This window comes from Opisthocomus hoazin, chromosome 26, assembly GCF_030867145.1.
Source record: "Opisthocomus hoazin isolate bOpiHoa1 chromosome 26, bOpiHoa1.hap1, whole genome shotgun sequence".
NCBI classification, from domain to species: Eukaryota; Metazoa; Chordata; class Aves; order Opisthocomiformes; family Opisthocomidae; genus Opisthocomus; species Opisthocomus hoazin.
The window spans coordinates 4,799,020-4,816,351 of NC_134439.1; the positions used below are offsets into that span (position 1 = coordinate 4,799,020).

Genomic DNA, 17,332 nt, shown 5'->3' on the forward strand with positions numbered 1-17,332 from the left:
TCAAGAAGGACCCCCTGGTTTTAACTTTCCATGTTAAACCACTTCTCTAATGTATGTGTAGAGATACGTAATTGCTTTGGTTTACCTGGAAGTAGAAGTCGTCTTAAAGAAAACTGCTTATTGTTGGTAATTATGTGGAAATTGGTTCCTGATCTGAACTGTTCTGGATGTGTTGAGGGGACTGGAACATCTCTCCTACGAGGAGAGGCTGAGGGAGCTGGGCTTGTTCAGCCTGCAGAAGAGAAGGCTGTGAGGGGACCTAATATATACTTACAAATTTCTCAAGGGTGGGTGTCAGGAGGATGGGGCCAAACTCTTTTCAGTAGTGCCCAGCAACAGGACAAGAGGCAGTGGGCACAAACTGAAGCACAGGAAGTTCTGTCTGAACATGAGGAAGAACTTCTTCCCTCTGAGGGTGACGGAGCCCTGGAACAGGCTGCTCAGGGAGGTTGTGGATTCTCCTTCTCTGGAGATATTCAAGACCCGCCTGGACAAGGTTCTGTGCAGCCTGCTCTGGGTGACCCTGCTTCGGCAGGAGGGTTGGACTAGATGACCCACAGAGGTCCCTTCCAACCCCAAACATTCTGTGATTCTGTATTTCTTGTAATCATTCTGAAGCCAGGTGAGGAGAACAGCATTGTGGCCTCAGAGAGTCACCGGGCTGATCCTGGTGGACACTGCTGCTGGCTGCCCGGCCGCTGTTCACACAGAGCTCCAGGGTGCCTCGCAGTGATGGACTGGGCCCAGAACCCCTGTTAGGAGCAAGACCAAGTAGGTGGTTGTGGCTAGAGGTTTAGCTGTTTTGGCCAGGTGTAGGGGGAGATGGGTGGAGGGCCATGGTGTCGTTGTTTCAGAGAATTCGAATGTGATTTTAAGCTAAATTATTTCTGTCTTTCTTCATCCCTCTAATGCTTATTAAATAAAAGCTGCATTATTTCTCACTCTGCATAAGGAATTATTTTTAAAGAGACTGGAATACTTTCGTGTTACAAGTAGTTTGAGTAAAAAGATGTTAGTTAAAAACTAAAGTCACTGAAACTAACTACGATTTTAACAACAAGAACAAAATCAAATTTCTCATCCCACTCTTGTGTTTTATTTATTCCACGTGCTTTCTTGTGGTCAAACCTTTTCATTAGGCTTTGCATCTTGTTGCTCAGTGTGCAGACAGGTTGCCAGCGGTGAGGAGGTGAGCTTAAGAAACTTCATCTTTCCCTGGCTGCTTGTTGTCCTCTCAGGAGTTTGTGTCCCTGTGGGTTGTGCCTGTGCTATGAAACAGATCTGTAGAATAATGTAGATTAAAAATAGCTGTGAACAGAATAATGTAACGGTGGAGCTGAGCGGTGCTTCTGTGCACCCCGAGGGGAAGGGAGAAGCTTGGGTCTCTGCTGCCCATAGACTAAACCCAGGAAGAAGGCATCTTTCCCCCAGCCCTGGAGAGGAGGAGGTGTTTCTTGCTGCTTGTGCTGGAATTTCAGGTTTTATCTGTCCCCCAGAGGGGGGGAGGCAAGGCTGAATGTTGTCTATGGAAGGGCAGTTTGCTAAGTATCCAAACGTAGTGTCTGCTAATTTTGGCTTCATTTGAATGACACAGAGTGGTATAATTGAATTTCTTTGGAGGAATTGTGGTAATTTTAAGTTTAATGTAGTAAAACCTGCAGCATGTAACAAAAGTGCGTGTTCATGTCCCTATCTTTTTAAAATGTTGAATTTAAAAATGAACATTTTAAAAAGAAAGGGGCGTCAACATTCACGTTTTAAAACATTTTTTTTCCCTCATTCCGCATGCACAGCACAAACTGCAAATGCAAGAAGTTTGTAAAGCAGTTTGATCTGAGAGCACTGGGTTTTACATTAGTGCTAGCTGTCTGCAGTTCAGGTCTTACGGAGTTGGTTGCTTGCCCAAAGCTTTGCTCCAGGAAATAAATTTCCATCCAGTTAAATGTGCATCTCTGCAGGGTTAAATGCTTATTTCTTAGCTCCTGATAGCGGGTATCTCCTTTTCAGTATTTGCCTGGGCTCACTTGTGCTTTTTTAAAGGAAATTAAACCTGAAAAAATCCCCACTCTTATTTTACGGTTAGATAATGCCCATGTAGCAGTACTTCCAGGTACTTCGTGAAGGTGCATGGCACTCGAAGCCCGAGCACGCAGCCGTGAGCTGGAGTGGAGGGTGACGTGAGCCTTGCTCCGGAGAGGTCTGGTCTGCAGCTGGAGCCTGTGCTCAAACCCAGACCTGTCCTGCAACTGCGCTTAAAGACTCCAAATGATGTTGATAGCAGTTTGGGGGGAATTATGCTGGTGTGCTTTTTGTGAACATTCTGCTGTTGGTTTGAGGTGTGGGATTTTTAGGTGTGTATTCTCTGTGCTTTCCACCATTTCCTTTCAACAACTAATGACTCGGCCTTCCTCGAGGTTACGAACCTGTGCTTTAACTTTCTCCCCCAACAAACCTCAGTATCAGCCTTTGTATTTAAAGCAATTCATATAGCAAGGTAACAATTTAATGTCTTTTATTCCCCTTTTTTTAATCCTTTCGGGTTCAAAATTAGCAGCAGTGGAGTTCATGTGGTTCAGTGGCTGTCCTGTGCAGTAAGAGGAAGGCAGATAAATACCACCTGGGAAACAGAAAGTGTTTAGCAGAAGGCTAAACTGTAAGGCATGTGATGCTTTTATATCTGCCAAAGTTATGAATCCTAGTTTCTGAGCTCAGCTTTGAAGACATTTTGTGTATCTGCCTTAGCGATCAGGACTCGGAAGTCAGAGATGGGTTGATTATTCTATTTTGTTTTAACATCTCCCTTGTTGTAACTAGGTGTCTGTCTTATCAGTTGTGCCTGTGTATTCATGCAGGTGTGTGGCAGTGGGTTTAACCCCGTATGTTCTCTGCAAATGAGAACTTGACTTGGCCCATACAAGTTGGGAACTTCACTAGCATAAAAAGGCAATGAGAATTTCCCTCTGGCCAAAGGGATTCAGTTTGAGGTAGAGAAATCATTACCAACACCTTGCCTAATAGTAAGGCTTCAGGAGAAGGTTTAAGCTATAGGAAATTATTCTGTTGATGTTACCGAGTCGCTCTGAACCTAGGATTTTGCTTTGCTGTTGAGTTTGGGTTGCATGATGCTACTTGCAGCTTTTTCAGATTAAGAACTCCATTTGTCCAATCTGTTCTCTGATAGTCCTGAGACACTCAGAATGAGAACAGGGAGTAAGCAGTGAGTTGAAATGGTGGCCTCAGGGTAAAGTAGTAAATCCCAAGTTAAGTGGTGAGTCTTCTATCCGAATGTTGGACTTCTTAAAGGAAATTATGTGCTAGGCTTATTCCTACAAGGAGCTGCATATTGAAAGAATGAGTGGAGGTGGTGTATCCCCCCTTCAGAAAACAGATGGTAACACTTTAAAAAGTGTAAAAGTAACATCGTATTTTGAAGGTGCTAGGGGGGAGAAAGCGTGATGGCTTTAACTTGTGTCCCATGAGGTTTAACAGCACTCCTGAAGGTTTTTTTTCTTTGTTCTTAGTTTTGTTTTTTTTCTCTCTTTGGGGACAAACAGGGTGAAGATCAAGTATAAATTTCTTCTACGGAGTTGTGAAATTCTGTTAATCTTCAAACTGGCGATGTCAAGGGTGCCGAGTCCTCCTCCTCCGGCAGAAATGTCGAGTGGACCTGTAGCAGAGAGCTGGTGCTACACTCAGGTTAGTCCACTCTGTGCTGAGATATTCTTTACACAACTAGAACCTGTGGTAAGAAATCTATTCAAAACAAGTTTAAGGTCTGGATTTTCAGGTGATGTCCTGCTTGCCAACAGTGAGCGTTCACCACGGCAACAGTAGAATGTTACCCTCTGCCCTTGTCGGGACTTTGGAGGAGGCAGTTGGAGAAGTTGGAGTGGTCCAGCTGCCACTGCCAGCCATTTCCAGACTCTGTTGTCTTGTGGTTGGAGGTTACTTGTCAACTTCCAGGTTTTCAGTTTTTGCCTTTAAGATGGATCGTGAGGATGAACGTGACCCTAAACTGCCTATTACCTTCTATTTTAAGATCAAGGTGGTGAAGTTTTCCTATATGTGGACCATAAACAACTTTAGCTTCTGCCGAGAAGAAATGGGTGAGGTCATCAAAAGCTCAACCTTTTCATCTGGAGCCAATGATAAACTCAAATGGTAAGAAAGAAAGCAGAGAGATTCACCCTGTTTGTACAACTGTGTGAAAGAATCTGGGCTTCTGTAACTGAGGAAATGTGTAAAAAAAACCTGGTACTGCACATGGGTTCTTGCTTACTTGGATGTACAACATATGCACAGGGAGAAAATACTGTTGCTTCAGCATAGTGTTTGGGCACACAAAATAAATGTGAGGGTCTGGCAGTTTGCAGTGTTCCGCTGATAATGGAAAACATCAGAAGTTCTAGAATCCGTAGCTGTAAGAGAGACTACATCCTGCCTTGAAACGAGATGTGCCATCGAGGATTAGTAATGTCTTTAGTTGGGTTTTTTTGACTGATGTTTATCTTAACAACTTCTTATAAGCCAGTGAGAGTCCACAGTCAGTGTATTCAAGCTCTGTTTCAGCCTCCAGTTTCAGTCCCTAATACTCCATGTTGTTAAAAATAATTTTTGCCTATACTCTAAATCCTGCAATTTAAGACTGTTGCTACTGTGTTACCTTTATGGCAGCTTTTTGTGAATTTGGAGACTTAACATTCTTTCTTCGATCATGTCTTGGGAGTTCTGCAACTCCTTCTGCCCAGGAGTTTCTGCTTCTTCAAGATGGCATTGTTTTTACCCTTCTCCTTTCCTTTCAAACCTTTCTTACCTTCCCTGAGTTCTCAAATAATTTCCAGTAGCTCAGGGTGGACTTTGATCAGAATGTGTGTCTGCTGCGAGTCTTGTCTGACCTAGTAGATCCAGGGATGCCTGGTTCTTTATCCCTTGTTGCAGCTGTTAAGTGTTTTTTAGCAATTTTCTTTAAACCTCTTTAGTACAGATTGCGGCAAATTAGCCACTAAAAGATTTAGTGTGTGTGATACAATTTGTGTTCCCTTCCTTTGGGTGGCAGACCTGTGCTTTCCTTAGATTGCTTTTTGTTATTACTTACCTTTATAACCTTTGCTAGTCAGGTCTCATTGTAATGTCTAGATCTTTCTGATTTTTTGTCCTTGTCTGTTTGAGCGGTAAGTCATTTGGCCTAGTTTTTGCTTCTTGTTAGATTCTGTGTCAGGTTTCAGGTCATGGAAGTGCTTGCGAGTTAGCCTCTTCCTGCACTTACTACCTTTTCTTCACACAGGAGTTTTCTCTGTTTGCCCTAGTATTATGTTTTTGAGAAACTACAGCTTTCCAGAAATCCATTTTTCCTTTCAGTTCCTGCCTGTGGAATTTTACCTACCATTTCTCTGGATTTGTTGCACTTCCTCAAGTCCATTGCCTCCATTGTACTATTTCTTTCGCTTTCCTTTTGTGAAAGTTGACATCCAAGGTGGTTTTCGGCAATTTAAACCATACCCCCCTCCTCTTTTCCCGTGTGGTTTTTTTAAATGGTTTGCCCATAGTTACTGACTGTATATTATTATCTGCCTTGGAGATGTAGCATGAGGCTGACTGTAACACAGTTCCACTCTATTTACCTATCTATTATTTCCTTGTGGTTCAGTGGCTGTTAAACAGAACTTGTTTGCTGCACTTTATTGTGAAAATTCTACAGTGCCCTTTCTTTGAAAGCTGTGAATGACCTGCCAAAGTCTGCTGCTGACATCTCATTCAGATACCTGCTTCTACAGGTGTTTACGTGTGAACCCTAAAGGCTTGGATGAAGAAAGTAAAGATTATCTGTCCCTCTATCTGTTGCTGGTGAGCTGTCCGAAAAGTGAAGTTCGAGCAAAGTTCAAATTCTCCATCCTGAATGCCAAAGGAGAAGAAACGAAGGCAATGGGTGTGTAAAAACTCTTTCTGTCTGATGGGGTCAGTTGTTTGTCTTTTGCTGTTCGATCAGGTGAGTCACTCAGCTGGTGTTTGAAGCACCATATCTTTCTTTCAGAGAGCCAGCGAGCATATCGATTTGTACAAGGCAAGGACTGGGGTTTCAAAAAATTTATTAGAAGAGACTTTCTTTTGGATGAGGCCAATGGACTTCTTCCAGATGACAAACTCACTCTCTTCTGTGAGGTAAGTCTTCCTCTGCAGGTGGAAGAATAGCAGTTCCATTAGCGCAAGGTAGATGTGACCTTATTTTTCGTCATTGCTTTTAAGGAGTCAGAGGTGTCAGGAGAAATACTGGATGTTTATATGGCACTTAGATTTTATTTGTGCATGCACCTGAGTGGCTGGTGGCTTTTTCTGTGTGTGATTCATCACATTTCACTTCCATTTATTTTTTGTTACTTTATATCTGTCTTTTACCTGTGATGATGGTAGGAAATAAGTATGTTTGATTATCATTTTCACTTCTGGTTTACTATTATCATCCATCTGTTTGTACTCCTTAATTTGAAATTCACTTGGGATAATAACCAACACTAGCTCTGTAGTGGAAACTGGACCGCCTGTTACTTGCCTACTGAATAAAGAAGTGTTCTTTATTTTCCTAAGTGTGTCTGTACAGCCAAGAAAAAGAAAAATTTAAGAAAAATGAATATTATAGTAACCGCAACTTTCTATTCATTGTGTTTGTATTTTTCTACAGCTGCTTACAAAATTGTTATTTCACTAGTAGTGATTTCAGACAAAAATGGAGACAGTTACTTCTAAAACTAGGTATTTAACTTTAGAAACCTTAATGAGCAAATTCAAACTGTCTAATTTAGTGTTTTCAGAGCTTCTGCTGTCTTACTTCCATTGTCTTTTTAACTGAAAAGTACCTCCTGTAGCTGTGATTTTTGCCAGAAGAGACAGGTAGAACAAGCTGTGCTCTCTTTGGATCTCCTGCAGTGGTTTTTACAGGAGTCTTTTCTTTTGCTGTGTTTTCTTGCAGGAGTGAAAGAAATGTTTCAGTCAAAGTTGTTTGACAGCTTTTTGTTTGTTTGTTTGTTTGGCCATCCTAAACCAGCACATATTTAAATTAACAAACATCTCCTAAAGGATGTGTATTCAATCAGTAGCTTGAATTATTACTGGCATGGAGGGAGCCCTTCCTTTCACACTTGTAGCAATGTGAGGGGAGAAGAGGACAATGTCTTGGGTGATGCCTCTGTAAGTCTGGCAATTACTCTTTGGCTCATAGTAAAGAGGCAGAAAACTTACATTTGTGGAGTGAAACTTGAAAATGAATATCTGAGAAGGGAATTCGCGAGGTGTGATGTAGATAAACCGGAGATCCACCAGTAGTCTTGGCAACCAGTACTAATTCAAGTCAGTCCACTCGTTATTGAATTAATCCCTCCAAAAGCTTCAGCTCAGTGTTTTTGTTTGTTCTGGATGAAGAGAAAACTTGCTGCTGGCTTCACCTGGCCTTGATATCTTTGATTTTTCTCCTTCAGGTTGTGCTACAGTCTAGCATGTAAGAAATCTCAAGCTTAGTGATATCAGAGGGGGAAGGTATTGCTGTCTGAAACAGTTTGGCTAGAGCTTTCAACAGCTTGGTTTGGGGTTTTTTTTACCCGCTCTTTTTTTTTTTTTCCCCTTCCCTGAGCTTGTGAGTCTCTTAGGATATAAACTCGTGTGCCGTATGCTCTCCTAATGCTTCCCTGCTGGCCACAGGTGCCAAGTGATGCTGCTCATATCTGGACTTTCAGCGAACATGTTTTGTATGTAGGAGCTGTCTAAGAAGTTAGCAATACTGGATGTCTGGATGCTTGTTATGTGGGGATATGTTGGAGTTTTCCATAGACCGGAAGGTTGCTGAGTGTCTCTGCTGCACCTTCACATTGCTTTATTAAAGTTAAAAGGAAAAAAGGCTTTTGCTCTCTACTCATGTCCGATGCTGAACACAAATAATGTCTTGCTGAACATGCTGTTAAGACAGAGAATGATGTTCCGTGTCATGCATTTCAAATCTGACCTCATTTAGTTGTCAGGTTGGGGATTTTTTGGCCTCTGTTTTGCAGGTGGGGTTGATTGTTTGTATCCCAACTGCATTACTGTTTGCTGTTTAAATTATATTCCAACATCATAGGTAAATATAATTCTGGTAAATCTCCAAAAAGAAGGCTGTTCCCAGAGTTATGGTAATAGCTCTCTTCTGAGCTAGGTAGCATTGGTTCCCTTGCTAAGATGTTGAAAACAGCTTAAGCAGAACCTTATCTATTGTGACCTCTAAGGCTGGTCACCTCTTGGAATCTACCAGTCCTAAACTCCTTGTGTAAAAAGCCACGTAGTAGATTTTCATGGCAGTAACCGACTTTCTTCCATGTATGAAGAGGATTTGTTTGTTGATTTGAGACACAATTCGCAAGTCTTTTTTGGCTGGTCTGTAATCAGTACTGGACTCCAGCAAGGGATCTACATCTTAGAATTCCTTTTTAATGAGCCTGGTGAGTTTTCATCCATCTTTGAGTCCGTGTTGCTGGTCTAAATGTCACAAGGCAAAAAGATTTTTTAACTGTCAAATGAATGATGAAGAATATTAGCTTCCTCACATTTGCTCTGGCTCATCATTAGTGTCCTTTGGCAGGCAGCATCTGGTATTTGTTTGGGATTGAGTGTTGTATAGTTGATACAAGATGTGGCTGCCGTCAGAAACCCACTGGAGGTTTCTCAAGAGTTGGAGTATGTGCTGTCAGCAGTTTTTTTCCTTACAAGAAGCTTCTGACGTATTTCTCCTTTTACTTCTTTTACATAACTGTGAAGCTTCCCTTGCTGTCCGTTGTTCTTTGGCCATTGGTTATTAATAGGACTGAAATTTAACTTGGACTTGACAGCAAATCCAGGAAATAGTCTCACGTATGCTTCCCTGTCAGTCAGCTTCTTCCTTTATTCTTTGTTATAACAGGGTAGTATTAGTCACTCTGATCTTTTCTAATTGGAGTCTGCTGTAGAAGGCGTGTGATTTACTGCGTGTTTCACAATAATGGTTTGGAGCTGAATAGGCTCTTAACGGTTCCCTTTGTGTGGGTTGTTCATCAGCCAGTGTGGCTACGCGTGGTCCCTGCCTAACCGTGTGTGCTTTAGAGCAGGTGATAAGGAATCTGTCTTCCCCCAATCTTCCTAATTACTTGACGTAAAGCTGCTTTTTTAAATCTACTGTTTAGGGGTTTTTAAATTTTGTTTTGTGATGTGATGGAAGCATTAAGAAATTTAGAACCAGAAGCAACGAGACATTTGGGAGGTCAGACACTGCGCTTGCATACGTGTGTGGATGCAGTGCTCAGTTATAGAAGCTCTCTGTATACTTCATTTTCATTTGTACTGCTGTATTGCATTATTGATTGGGGAGGGTTTCAGAGTGTTGATAGAAGGAAAAAACTAGGTCAGATATGGTGTCTGTAAAAGCAGAAAAATAAGGTTCCACTTCCTTAGGAAACCATCTAATGAAGTTATGATTAAATTGCATAGAAGTGCTGTTAATAGGGGGTTGAGAAGAAAATCCGCTGGTGTGATTTAGGACTTGGGATAGACACTGGAGGAGCAGAAAACAGCGTCATGGCAGGGCAGAAAGGATGCCTTAAAAATGTAGATATTTTTAATCATACAGTGGTTCTACTTGAGAGGTGTGGGTTTTGCTTTGCATTTCCCTTCACCCCAGAAATGAAAAATTCCTGTAGGGAGATTAGTTTTCCAGTATGGGTTTTTGAGTTTTGAGTGTTTTGCTTTCTCTTCCCCTCCAGGTGAGCGTGGTACAGGACTCTGTCAATATCTCCGGCCAGAACACTATGAACATGGTGAAGGTACCAGAGTGCCGCTTGGCGGATGAGCTGGGAGGACTCTGGGAGAACTCGCGCTTCACAGACTGCTGTCTGTGCGTTGCAGGCCAGGAGTTCCAGGCTCACAAAGCCATACTAGCAGGTCGGTATTGAGTTGGATGGGCCTTAGTGGGATAGGAGACAACAGCATGATGGCAAGTGGGTTTTTCTGAGTTACTCCGTATTTAAAGCAGGCTTTTGCAACTCTTTTAACTGCAGAGCTGTAGTAAAAGACCGTTTTGTGAACTGTTAACGGGGAGAGAAGAAGTATCTACTCTATTTTTAATTGCCTGTCTCCTCCTGTGACGAGGATGGTAGGAGGTTTCTTTTGTGGCTGTAGTGTACCATAATGTATGCCTAAAGCATTTGTAAGGAGAAGTTACCACATTTCCAGAGGAATGTCCAGAAGTCAAGAAACGTAATTACGTTACCACCCATGTACTCTTCAGCCTTGGTTGAAAGGAAGCGAGAAATTCTCCCTTACCCAGTCTGAGGCTACATTGGCCACATTCCATTATGTCACAACCTATACTTTAGCAGTTGTACTGAATTTGTCTGACTTACTGTATGAGAGATTTTCCTGCATTAAGTAGCAGGACAGTTGTTGAGCTGTTGACAGGCTACACTTAGCATCTAATGAAGCCTAGAGGAGCATCTCTAACTATGTTGTATTTTCCTCATTGCCATAGCGCGTTCCCCGGTTTTCAGCGCCATGTTTGAGCATGAGATGGAAGAGAGTAAAAAGGTAAGTTCTGGAAGGAAGGAGAACTTCTCCAGCTAGGTGAACAGCTCTCTGGTCAACTCTTAGTTAGCATCAGTGGTCAGATAACTTTCTTGGGTAGTGTTTGTGACTATTGTCACCTTTTAACTGTTTTTCTCACATTAGATACAGGTCTCTGCTTCAGCTGTCCTGAAGGGAGGAGGCAATTGTTACCTTTGTTACTCTTGGGGAAACAGTCTGGGGTGGGATAGGGAGAAGCAGAGAATGTGAAACAAAACTTAGAATTTTTCTTTCCACGTCTTTTTTTTTTTTTTTTTCTGGAAGCATTACACATTCGAAATAGTTTGTTTCCGTAGCAAATTTCTGAATACTGAAAGACCTTGGATAGAAGGAAGCCTTTAGCATCTTGTCAGGACCTTAATAAGCTTCATTTTTCTGATACAGAATCGGGTTGAAATCAATGATGTGGAGCCTGAAGTTTTTAAGGAAATGATGTGCTTTATTTACACGGGGAAGGCACCAAATCTTGACAAAATGGCTGATGACCTGCTGGCAGCTGCTGACAAGGTACAGTTGAGATTTATGGGTGTTCAGAGAACTGGGAGTGGCATGTGCCTTGCTTTACACGGAGTTCCTCAGAGACTGCTGCACTAAGCTTTTCGTGTGATCGTTGTTGTTCAGTTTCTTTCAATTGGTTGTGGTAAACCTGGGTGTAGTATAGATACATGTAAGATAACTATGGCTCTATAGATACATATCTTAATATATAACAATCAGGAATTTCCGTCTCTATTGCTCATTTTTAAGCATTTTCTTAAAATTTCAGGGGACATCTCTGTTCAGCATAATCTAGAATAAGAGCTGGGGGTGAGAAGAAAATTTCAAGGTGGACCTGGCGATATTTTCTTAGTGTGCTTATTACCAAATCTCAAAAGTAGTGTTCTGTCTTGGCAAACAGGGCCTGCTTCTCCTTCTGGTCTGGCTGGTATCAGCAGCTTCAAGAGATGCTCTAAAGTGATGGATAGCCGAGAGCGGGAAGGTCCTGTTGTTTATTTTCTTTTTGCAGTGACAGTCCCTGCTGTTTATGGAGAGAAGGGGTGCACTGGAGGAAGCCCTGTTGCCTAACCCATCTGCAGTTTTGCAGGGTCCTTCCAGGGAGGTGTCGGGGATGGTCTGACTGGAAGGCTGCTGGTAGTCCCCGGGTAGCAGGCACACCGCTGTGGCCTTGCCAGCCAGACAGCCGCTGCCTCCTTCCCTTTGCAGCACCAAGGACGGAAGAGAGTGCTTTGCTGGCCAGCACGCCGTATTAACCAGTGAAAATTCGTAATATATAACCAAAATTTTATTTCCTTTTTGTTTTTTTTCTCTTAAAAGTGAACTTAGTGCAGGTGAAAGATGCCAGTTTGACAGCACTGGAGACTAAAGTCCTGAATTTATCTATCGAACAGGTTCAGCACGGGTAGCAGCAGTGCAAGATTCTCCACACTGCCCTGCCAATGTGCCTCAACTCTGACCTGGAGGGACCACCTCTAGGGGTGAGAGCGTAGTTCAGTCTCCATGCTTCTTCAGTCCTTGGATTCTCTTGTGGGTGCCAGTTAGGGTGGTGGATTTTAAGATGTGGATGCATGTAACCTTGTTCCACGCAACCACCACACGGCCATCAGATTCCCTGTCACTGCGGACCTGGGCTTCATCAAAAATGCTGATTTTAGAGGTGAAATGCTCCATATGCCATTATTAGGCCACTGCAACTAGAATTAAAATGGGAAATAATGCAAGGAGATGCTTGGCCTGGTTATGATCATTGCCACATATTTTATTTAATATTTAAAGAGTATTGATTTGAGAGCTCACGTACCTTCTTTAACTGAGACGAGTGTAAGTAAGAAGCAGTACATTAAGGACAGAGTAGGCTTTAACTTTGAGTTTCCTGGCTTTTAATGTAGGTTTTTTCCTTTTAAACTCATTGCGTGTCTTTTAAAAGCAGAAATAAAAAAATCTTCCATGAAAGCACATAAAACATCTAATATTTACTCAAGAGACTGAAACAGCTTCTTCTGAGTTCCTCCTGTCTCTTGGGGAAAATATGTAATTAGACCAAAACCAAAACAAAGCACGTCCTCTCAACCCAGGAGGTACTATTTCAGCCTCTTGGGTAAGTGTTGCTATTAGGTAGGGTGTTTTTTTTTTTAAAGTGTAATTAGGAAAGGGGGGGAAGGGGAAGTCTTGGTACCTGAGAGACCAGAATGGCTACTTTTGCCCAACTATGTAATTAGAAGCTGAGCTGTTTGTAGTGAAAATCGAAATAAAAATTGTACATGCATGGAGGACAATATTCAATTTACAAAAGGAATAATTTTAAGCTTCGTTTGCTGCATTTTAAGCTACTGACAGACAATAATATAAACTAATGGCTTGCCCCTCATTTGAAACTGGTTTAGTTATTGATACAGATTAAGCAAGTAAATTTGATTTGCCTTCTCAGATGTTCTGGTGGGAGAAAACTGTCCTGGTTGTGAGTGCCATGCCTCAATGAAAGTAATTATTATTGCCGAGTCTTAAGTGAAAAAATGTTTTTATAATCTAAAATTATTCATTTAAATTTAATCATACTGGGATGAAAATCTCAATCAGAATATAAAATCAATTTATAGTAATAGTGCTTATTACATGGCAAACACTCCTGTCCTCATGCAAATGAGCTTGTTACCAGCTCTCTGGTCAGGTTGACAGAGCAGTCCTTACAAATCCGATATCTTTTCCTAATGTGGCTTCACATACTGAAGAACTTGTATGCCGTGTCATCTTTAAGTTGTCCAAAAAAGCCACACACAATGTGAAGGATACTCTCAAATGCAGTTATCTGTCAGATTAAAAAAAAAAAAAAAATCTTAAAGATTTTTTTTTTTTAGAAATGTCACTCAATTTGAAGTCGTAACATGACGGAGACTTAACTGTGTTTAATCTTTAGGACAGTTTATGTAGTGCTAATGTTATTACTCATAGAAGAACTGCATTGGAATTGACTACTCTGCTAATCCCTGTGAAATGTAATCATGGGATCTAGAATATTCAGAACCATTAGAAATATTGTTTCTTTCATCCAGAGAGCCCCAAAGCAAACCCCATAATCAGATTCCACACATCAAGATTTTCCAAAGTATCTCAGTCTCACAGTTCCCAGCTATGATATTCTAAAAGCCTGAGGTTTGGGGTTTGGGTTTCATTTCTTGGTAACGAATGGCTTGGAGTTTTCTGAGTGATGACCTGTCTGAAGTCTTCCTAAGACCACTGTGATGCTTTTGAAAATCTTGGCTGTGTCTGCATGTTTCAGTACTGACTGAAAGTGCTGCAGAAAGTAGAGTGTGAAACTTATTAGACGACACTCTTCTAAGCATATCCTTTGAATTTCTCAAACCATTGACATGGCCCAACCTTGTGGATCTAAAAAATGTTGAGGCAAATGCACATCTGCATGGTAGAAACTCTAAGCTTGAGAATGTGAAGTTAGAACAGAGCTTTTGCCAGGGCGTTACAGACATGCTGTGATGTTTCGTTTCCAGCTGCATAGCCGCAAGAAATCAGGGGCATTTGTTTAACATTTTAGTATTATATAGTATTTTATTTATATATATTTATATAGTAAACTAGTAGCTTGTACTTGAGCAAGGCTGATCTTAACGTGCAGGTCAGTAATGGCAAAGAAGTTGAGTGAAAGCTGTCTAAACATCACTGGAACACCTATGGAGCATTCACTGTTAGCTAGGCCTTCCCACTGAACCTGAGTAATGCTGTCACGCAGTAACAGAGTAAAGATTTGGCTTTAGCGTTCTGTGCCTTGAAGTAACTGAGATAGTAAGTATTACAGGTGACCTGAAATTCTCATTTCAAAGCATGAACACAGCAGCAGTAAGCCTGTAACACCAGAAGGCCGGGATGAGAGTTATGGTGGGTATGTTTCCTCTCCATTGCTTTTCCTCAGGGTGGGCGCATCATGATTCTCTTTTTTTTTTTTTTCCTTTTGTTTGCTGGTCACTACTTCTTTGAGTACAGTTCAGATGCATATAGCAAAGCAGAGAGATCTGGTCAGCATAATAGAGTAGTTTGTTACTGACGAGTGAAGGAGCACGAGTAAGGCTTCGCGTCAGGCCTGAGTAGGTGTTTTCTTCTTTGTAACTGTACTTGGCTTGTATTTTGCAGTACGCTCTAGAACGTCTGAAGGTGATGTGTGAGGATGCCCTGTGCAGCAACCTGTCTGTGGAAAATGCAGCTGAGATCCTCATTCTGGCTGACCTACATAGTGCCGATCAACTGAAAACTCAAGCAGTGGACTTCATTAACTAGTGAGTTTACTTTTGTTCCAGGATGCAACAAAGCTAGAGGAAAGTGTCGTTTATTAGCAGTAGGGTTCACAACTTGTGAACTTTTGCATACAGGGGAGATTCTTCTCTATTGTTTTTGGGTTTTTTACTTCTCCCATTGTGATCCTTCATTTATCTGGCATCCCAGAAGTGGTATTGCCCTGAGGGCAGATTAGTCTTGTCCCGCTGGGCCTGTTCAGAGTGTACAGCAGGACTGTCTCTGTCAGCTGTTCTGGATCTCTTCCTAAGATCACAAGAACTTTTAGGTAGTAGAATGTCCGGTAGTCCCTGATATTGAGGGACTATTTGCAACGCATAATTTAACAGACTTTTCAGCAGGTGTAAAATGACTACCAACTACTTTTGATGTCTGGAAACATTTTTAGTCATAGAATCATAGAATGGTTTGGGTTGGAAGGGACCTTATAGATCGTCCAGTTCCAACCCCCGTGCCACGGGCAGGGACACCTTCCACCAGACCAGGTCGCTCAAAGTCCCGTCCGACCTGGCCTTGGTCCTCGTCCTATTTGTCAGTTAATACAGTTTTTCTCAGTACTTTCTATACCAATTTAAAATACTTCTGTGCCGAGTGGTCAGGGTAGATAAGCACTGTGTTCCTGCTGTCCTCCACCTGGGTCTTTTTTGTTTAAGCTTTGCATCCTTAAGTTGAAGGACTGTCCAGCATGTGATTGTGCCAGCAGAGCCAAAAGCTGGCAATCTTCACAAGAGATACCTAACATACATCCAACGTGGTCCTAAAACAGTATGCTAGAATGTCAAAGTTTCTTGGGCACGTGGAAAAAATCTGTTTAGTTAATCCTTTTTATCCCCAGTTGATAACTTCAGATTTATTCTCTCTCATTTCTAGTCATGCTTCTGACGTCATGGAGACATCGGGCTGGAAGTCTATGGTAGTATCACATCCCCATTTGGTGGCTGAGGCGTATCGCTCTTTGGCCTCTGCGCAGTGTCCCTTTCTGGGACCCCCACGTAAGCGACTGAAGCAATCCTAAAGTCCTGCCTGTCACACCACCCCATGTTTTTCTGGAAGCAGCATCAGCTGTTGCTGCTGTAACCTTGACCACCAGGTAGACAGCGAAATCTGTGGAGCTTTTACTCTGTTGTTGGGGGGAAGAGACTGCTTCGTGACACCCAGACTTTTTAAAACAGCACCAAGTAACTTGGGGAGAGGGGGGAGGGTGGGCCTGGGGCTCTGGGGCTGTTCAACCTAACGAATCCCTGTCGCTGCATCGTCTGTGTGTTCCCTTCAACTTGGCTGAGTCAATTAAGTACAGGGTTTGGTTTAGGCACTGACCCAAGTCGGAATAACCCAGCAGTGGTACTGGGGAAAACAACGTCTCTGCGTCTGGCAGCACAGAACAAATCGTCAGATGCCTGGAGCAAGAGGACATTTTAGCTTTGGAGAGTGTTGGAGGGTTAAAAAGAGTTTCCAGTGAGGTTCTGGAAAGGAAGTACCTGATGGGAGCTCCAGTAGTATTTATATCAAAAAAAGAGAATTTAAGTCTTTCCAGCTGAGCTAAAAACTGGACGTTTGTGTAACTCCGTATTGCCATCCAGCAACAAGAAGATCAGTTTCTCTGTTAGTAGCACTTGTATGTTAATTGCAAAAAAAAAGAAAAAAAACAAAAAAAAAAAAAGAAAAAAAACCCTTTTATAAAATGACAGGCTGAAGTGAAAGGGGACAGTGAAAGGCTGTGTGTTCTGGAGGGTGTGAATAGACTGAAGGCAGCCTTTGGCAAGTCTGTATTGCTTTTGAAAGGACTAGAAAAATCCTTGATCTGGAGCGTGCTGTCTGACAAGAACAACGGTTACTGTTTTTAGATATTGTGGGAAATGTTTTTGGCATTTTTCCCTGCTTTATTTCCCTCCTCCCCCTTTTTATAAAAAAAAAAAAAAAAAGATAAATTTTATTGTTCATGAACGCTGCGTCAAAAGTCCCTGTCCTGAGTTGCTAAATGATTCTTAACAACTGTTTGTACCTGACTTGCCTACTGTATAGGAGCCAGTCCTGTTCCTTTCTATTAGTCACTGTTCTTACAGGGAAGAAGTTTCAAAATAGCTGGTAACTTTTGTTTTTTCTTTTTGAAAATATAAATAATTACTATTTTGTACTGTGTGGTATCTGTTGTCTTTTTTGGTTTGTTTCATTTTCAAGACTTCCCAGTTTAAAACCCGCTCCAAAGGGTTCAGTTTCAGTCTGCTGCTGTGTACTGATAGTGACATGCTGTTCCTGGCACGCCGAGGGGCTTTATTAAGGAATGCTGCACACAAAATTGCAGTGCAAGCCTGTGGTATTTCTCGTAGCAGGTATTACCAAAATACTAGAGAGCGTTGCTTTTAATAATAGCTGCATGAAGCTGACCCACGGTCCTTCCTTTCACCCGTACCTGTTTAGATAT

At 41.9% G+C, this 17,332-nt stretch overlaps 1 protein-coding gene across 5 annotated transcripts in view; it reads left to right on the forward strand.

The window, feature by feature from the left end:
• The window catches only part of SPOP (speckle type BTB/POZ protein), a 29,604-nt gene extending 12,564 nt beyond the window's left edge, over positions 1 to 17,040 (forward strand). For all 5 annotated transcript variants that reach the window (XM_075443485.1, XM_075443486.1, XM_075443484.1 and 2 more), the window contains 9 exons: positions 3,555 to 3,696; positions 4,040 to 4,161; positions 5,775 to 5,926; positions 6,032 to 6,159; positions 9,756 to 9,933; positions 10,520 to 10,575; positions 10,996 to 11,118; positions 14,752 to 14,894; positions 15,781 to 17,040. In XM_075443485.1, the coding sequence (XP_075299600.1) occupies positions 3,619 to 3,696; positions 4,040 to 4,161; positions 5,775 to 5,926; positions 6,032 to 6,159; positions 9,756 to 9,933; positions 10,520 to 10,575; positions 10,996 to 11,118; positions 14,752 to 14,894; positions 15,781 to 15,925 (1,125 nt within the window). In that variant the 5' untranslated portion in view covers positions 3,555 to 3,618 and the 3' untranslated portion in view covers positions 15,926 to 17,040. The remainder of the gene's footprint in view (positions 1 to 3,554; positions 3,697 to 4,039; positions 4,162 to 5,774; positions 5,927 to 6,031; positions 6,160 to 9,755; positions 9,934 to 10,519; positions 10,576 to 10,995; positions 11,119 to 14,751; positions 14,895 to 15,780) is intronic.
• The last annotated feature ends 292 nt before the right edge of the window (positions 17,041 to 17,332 follow it).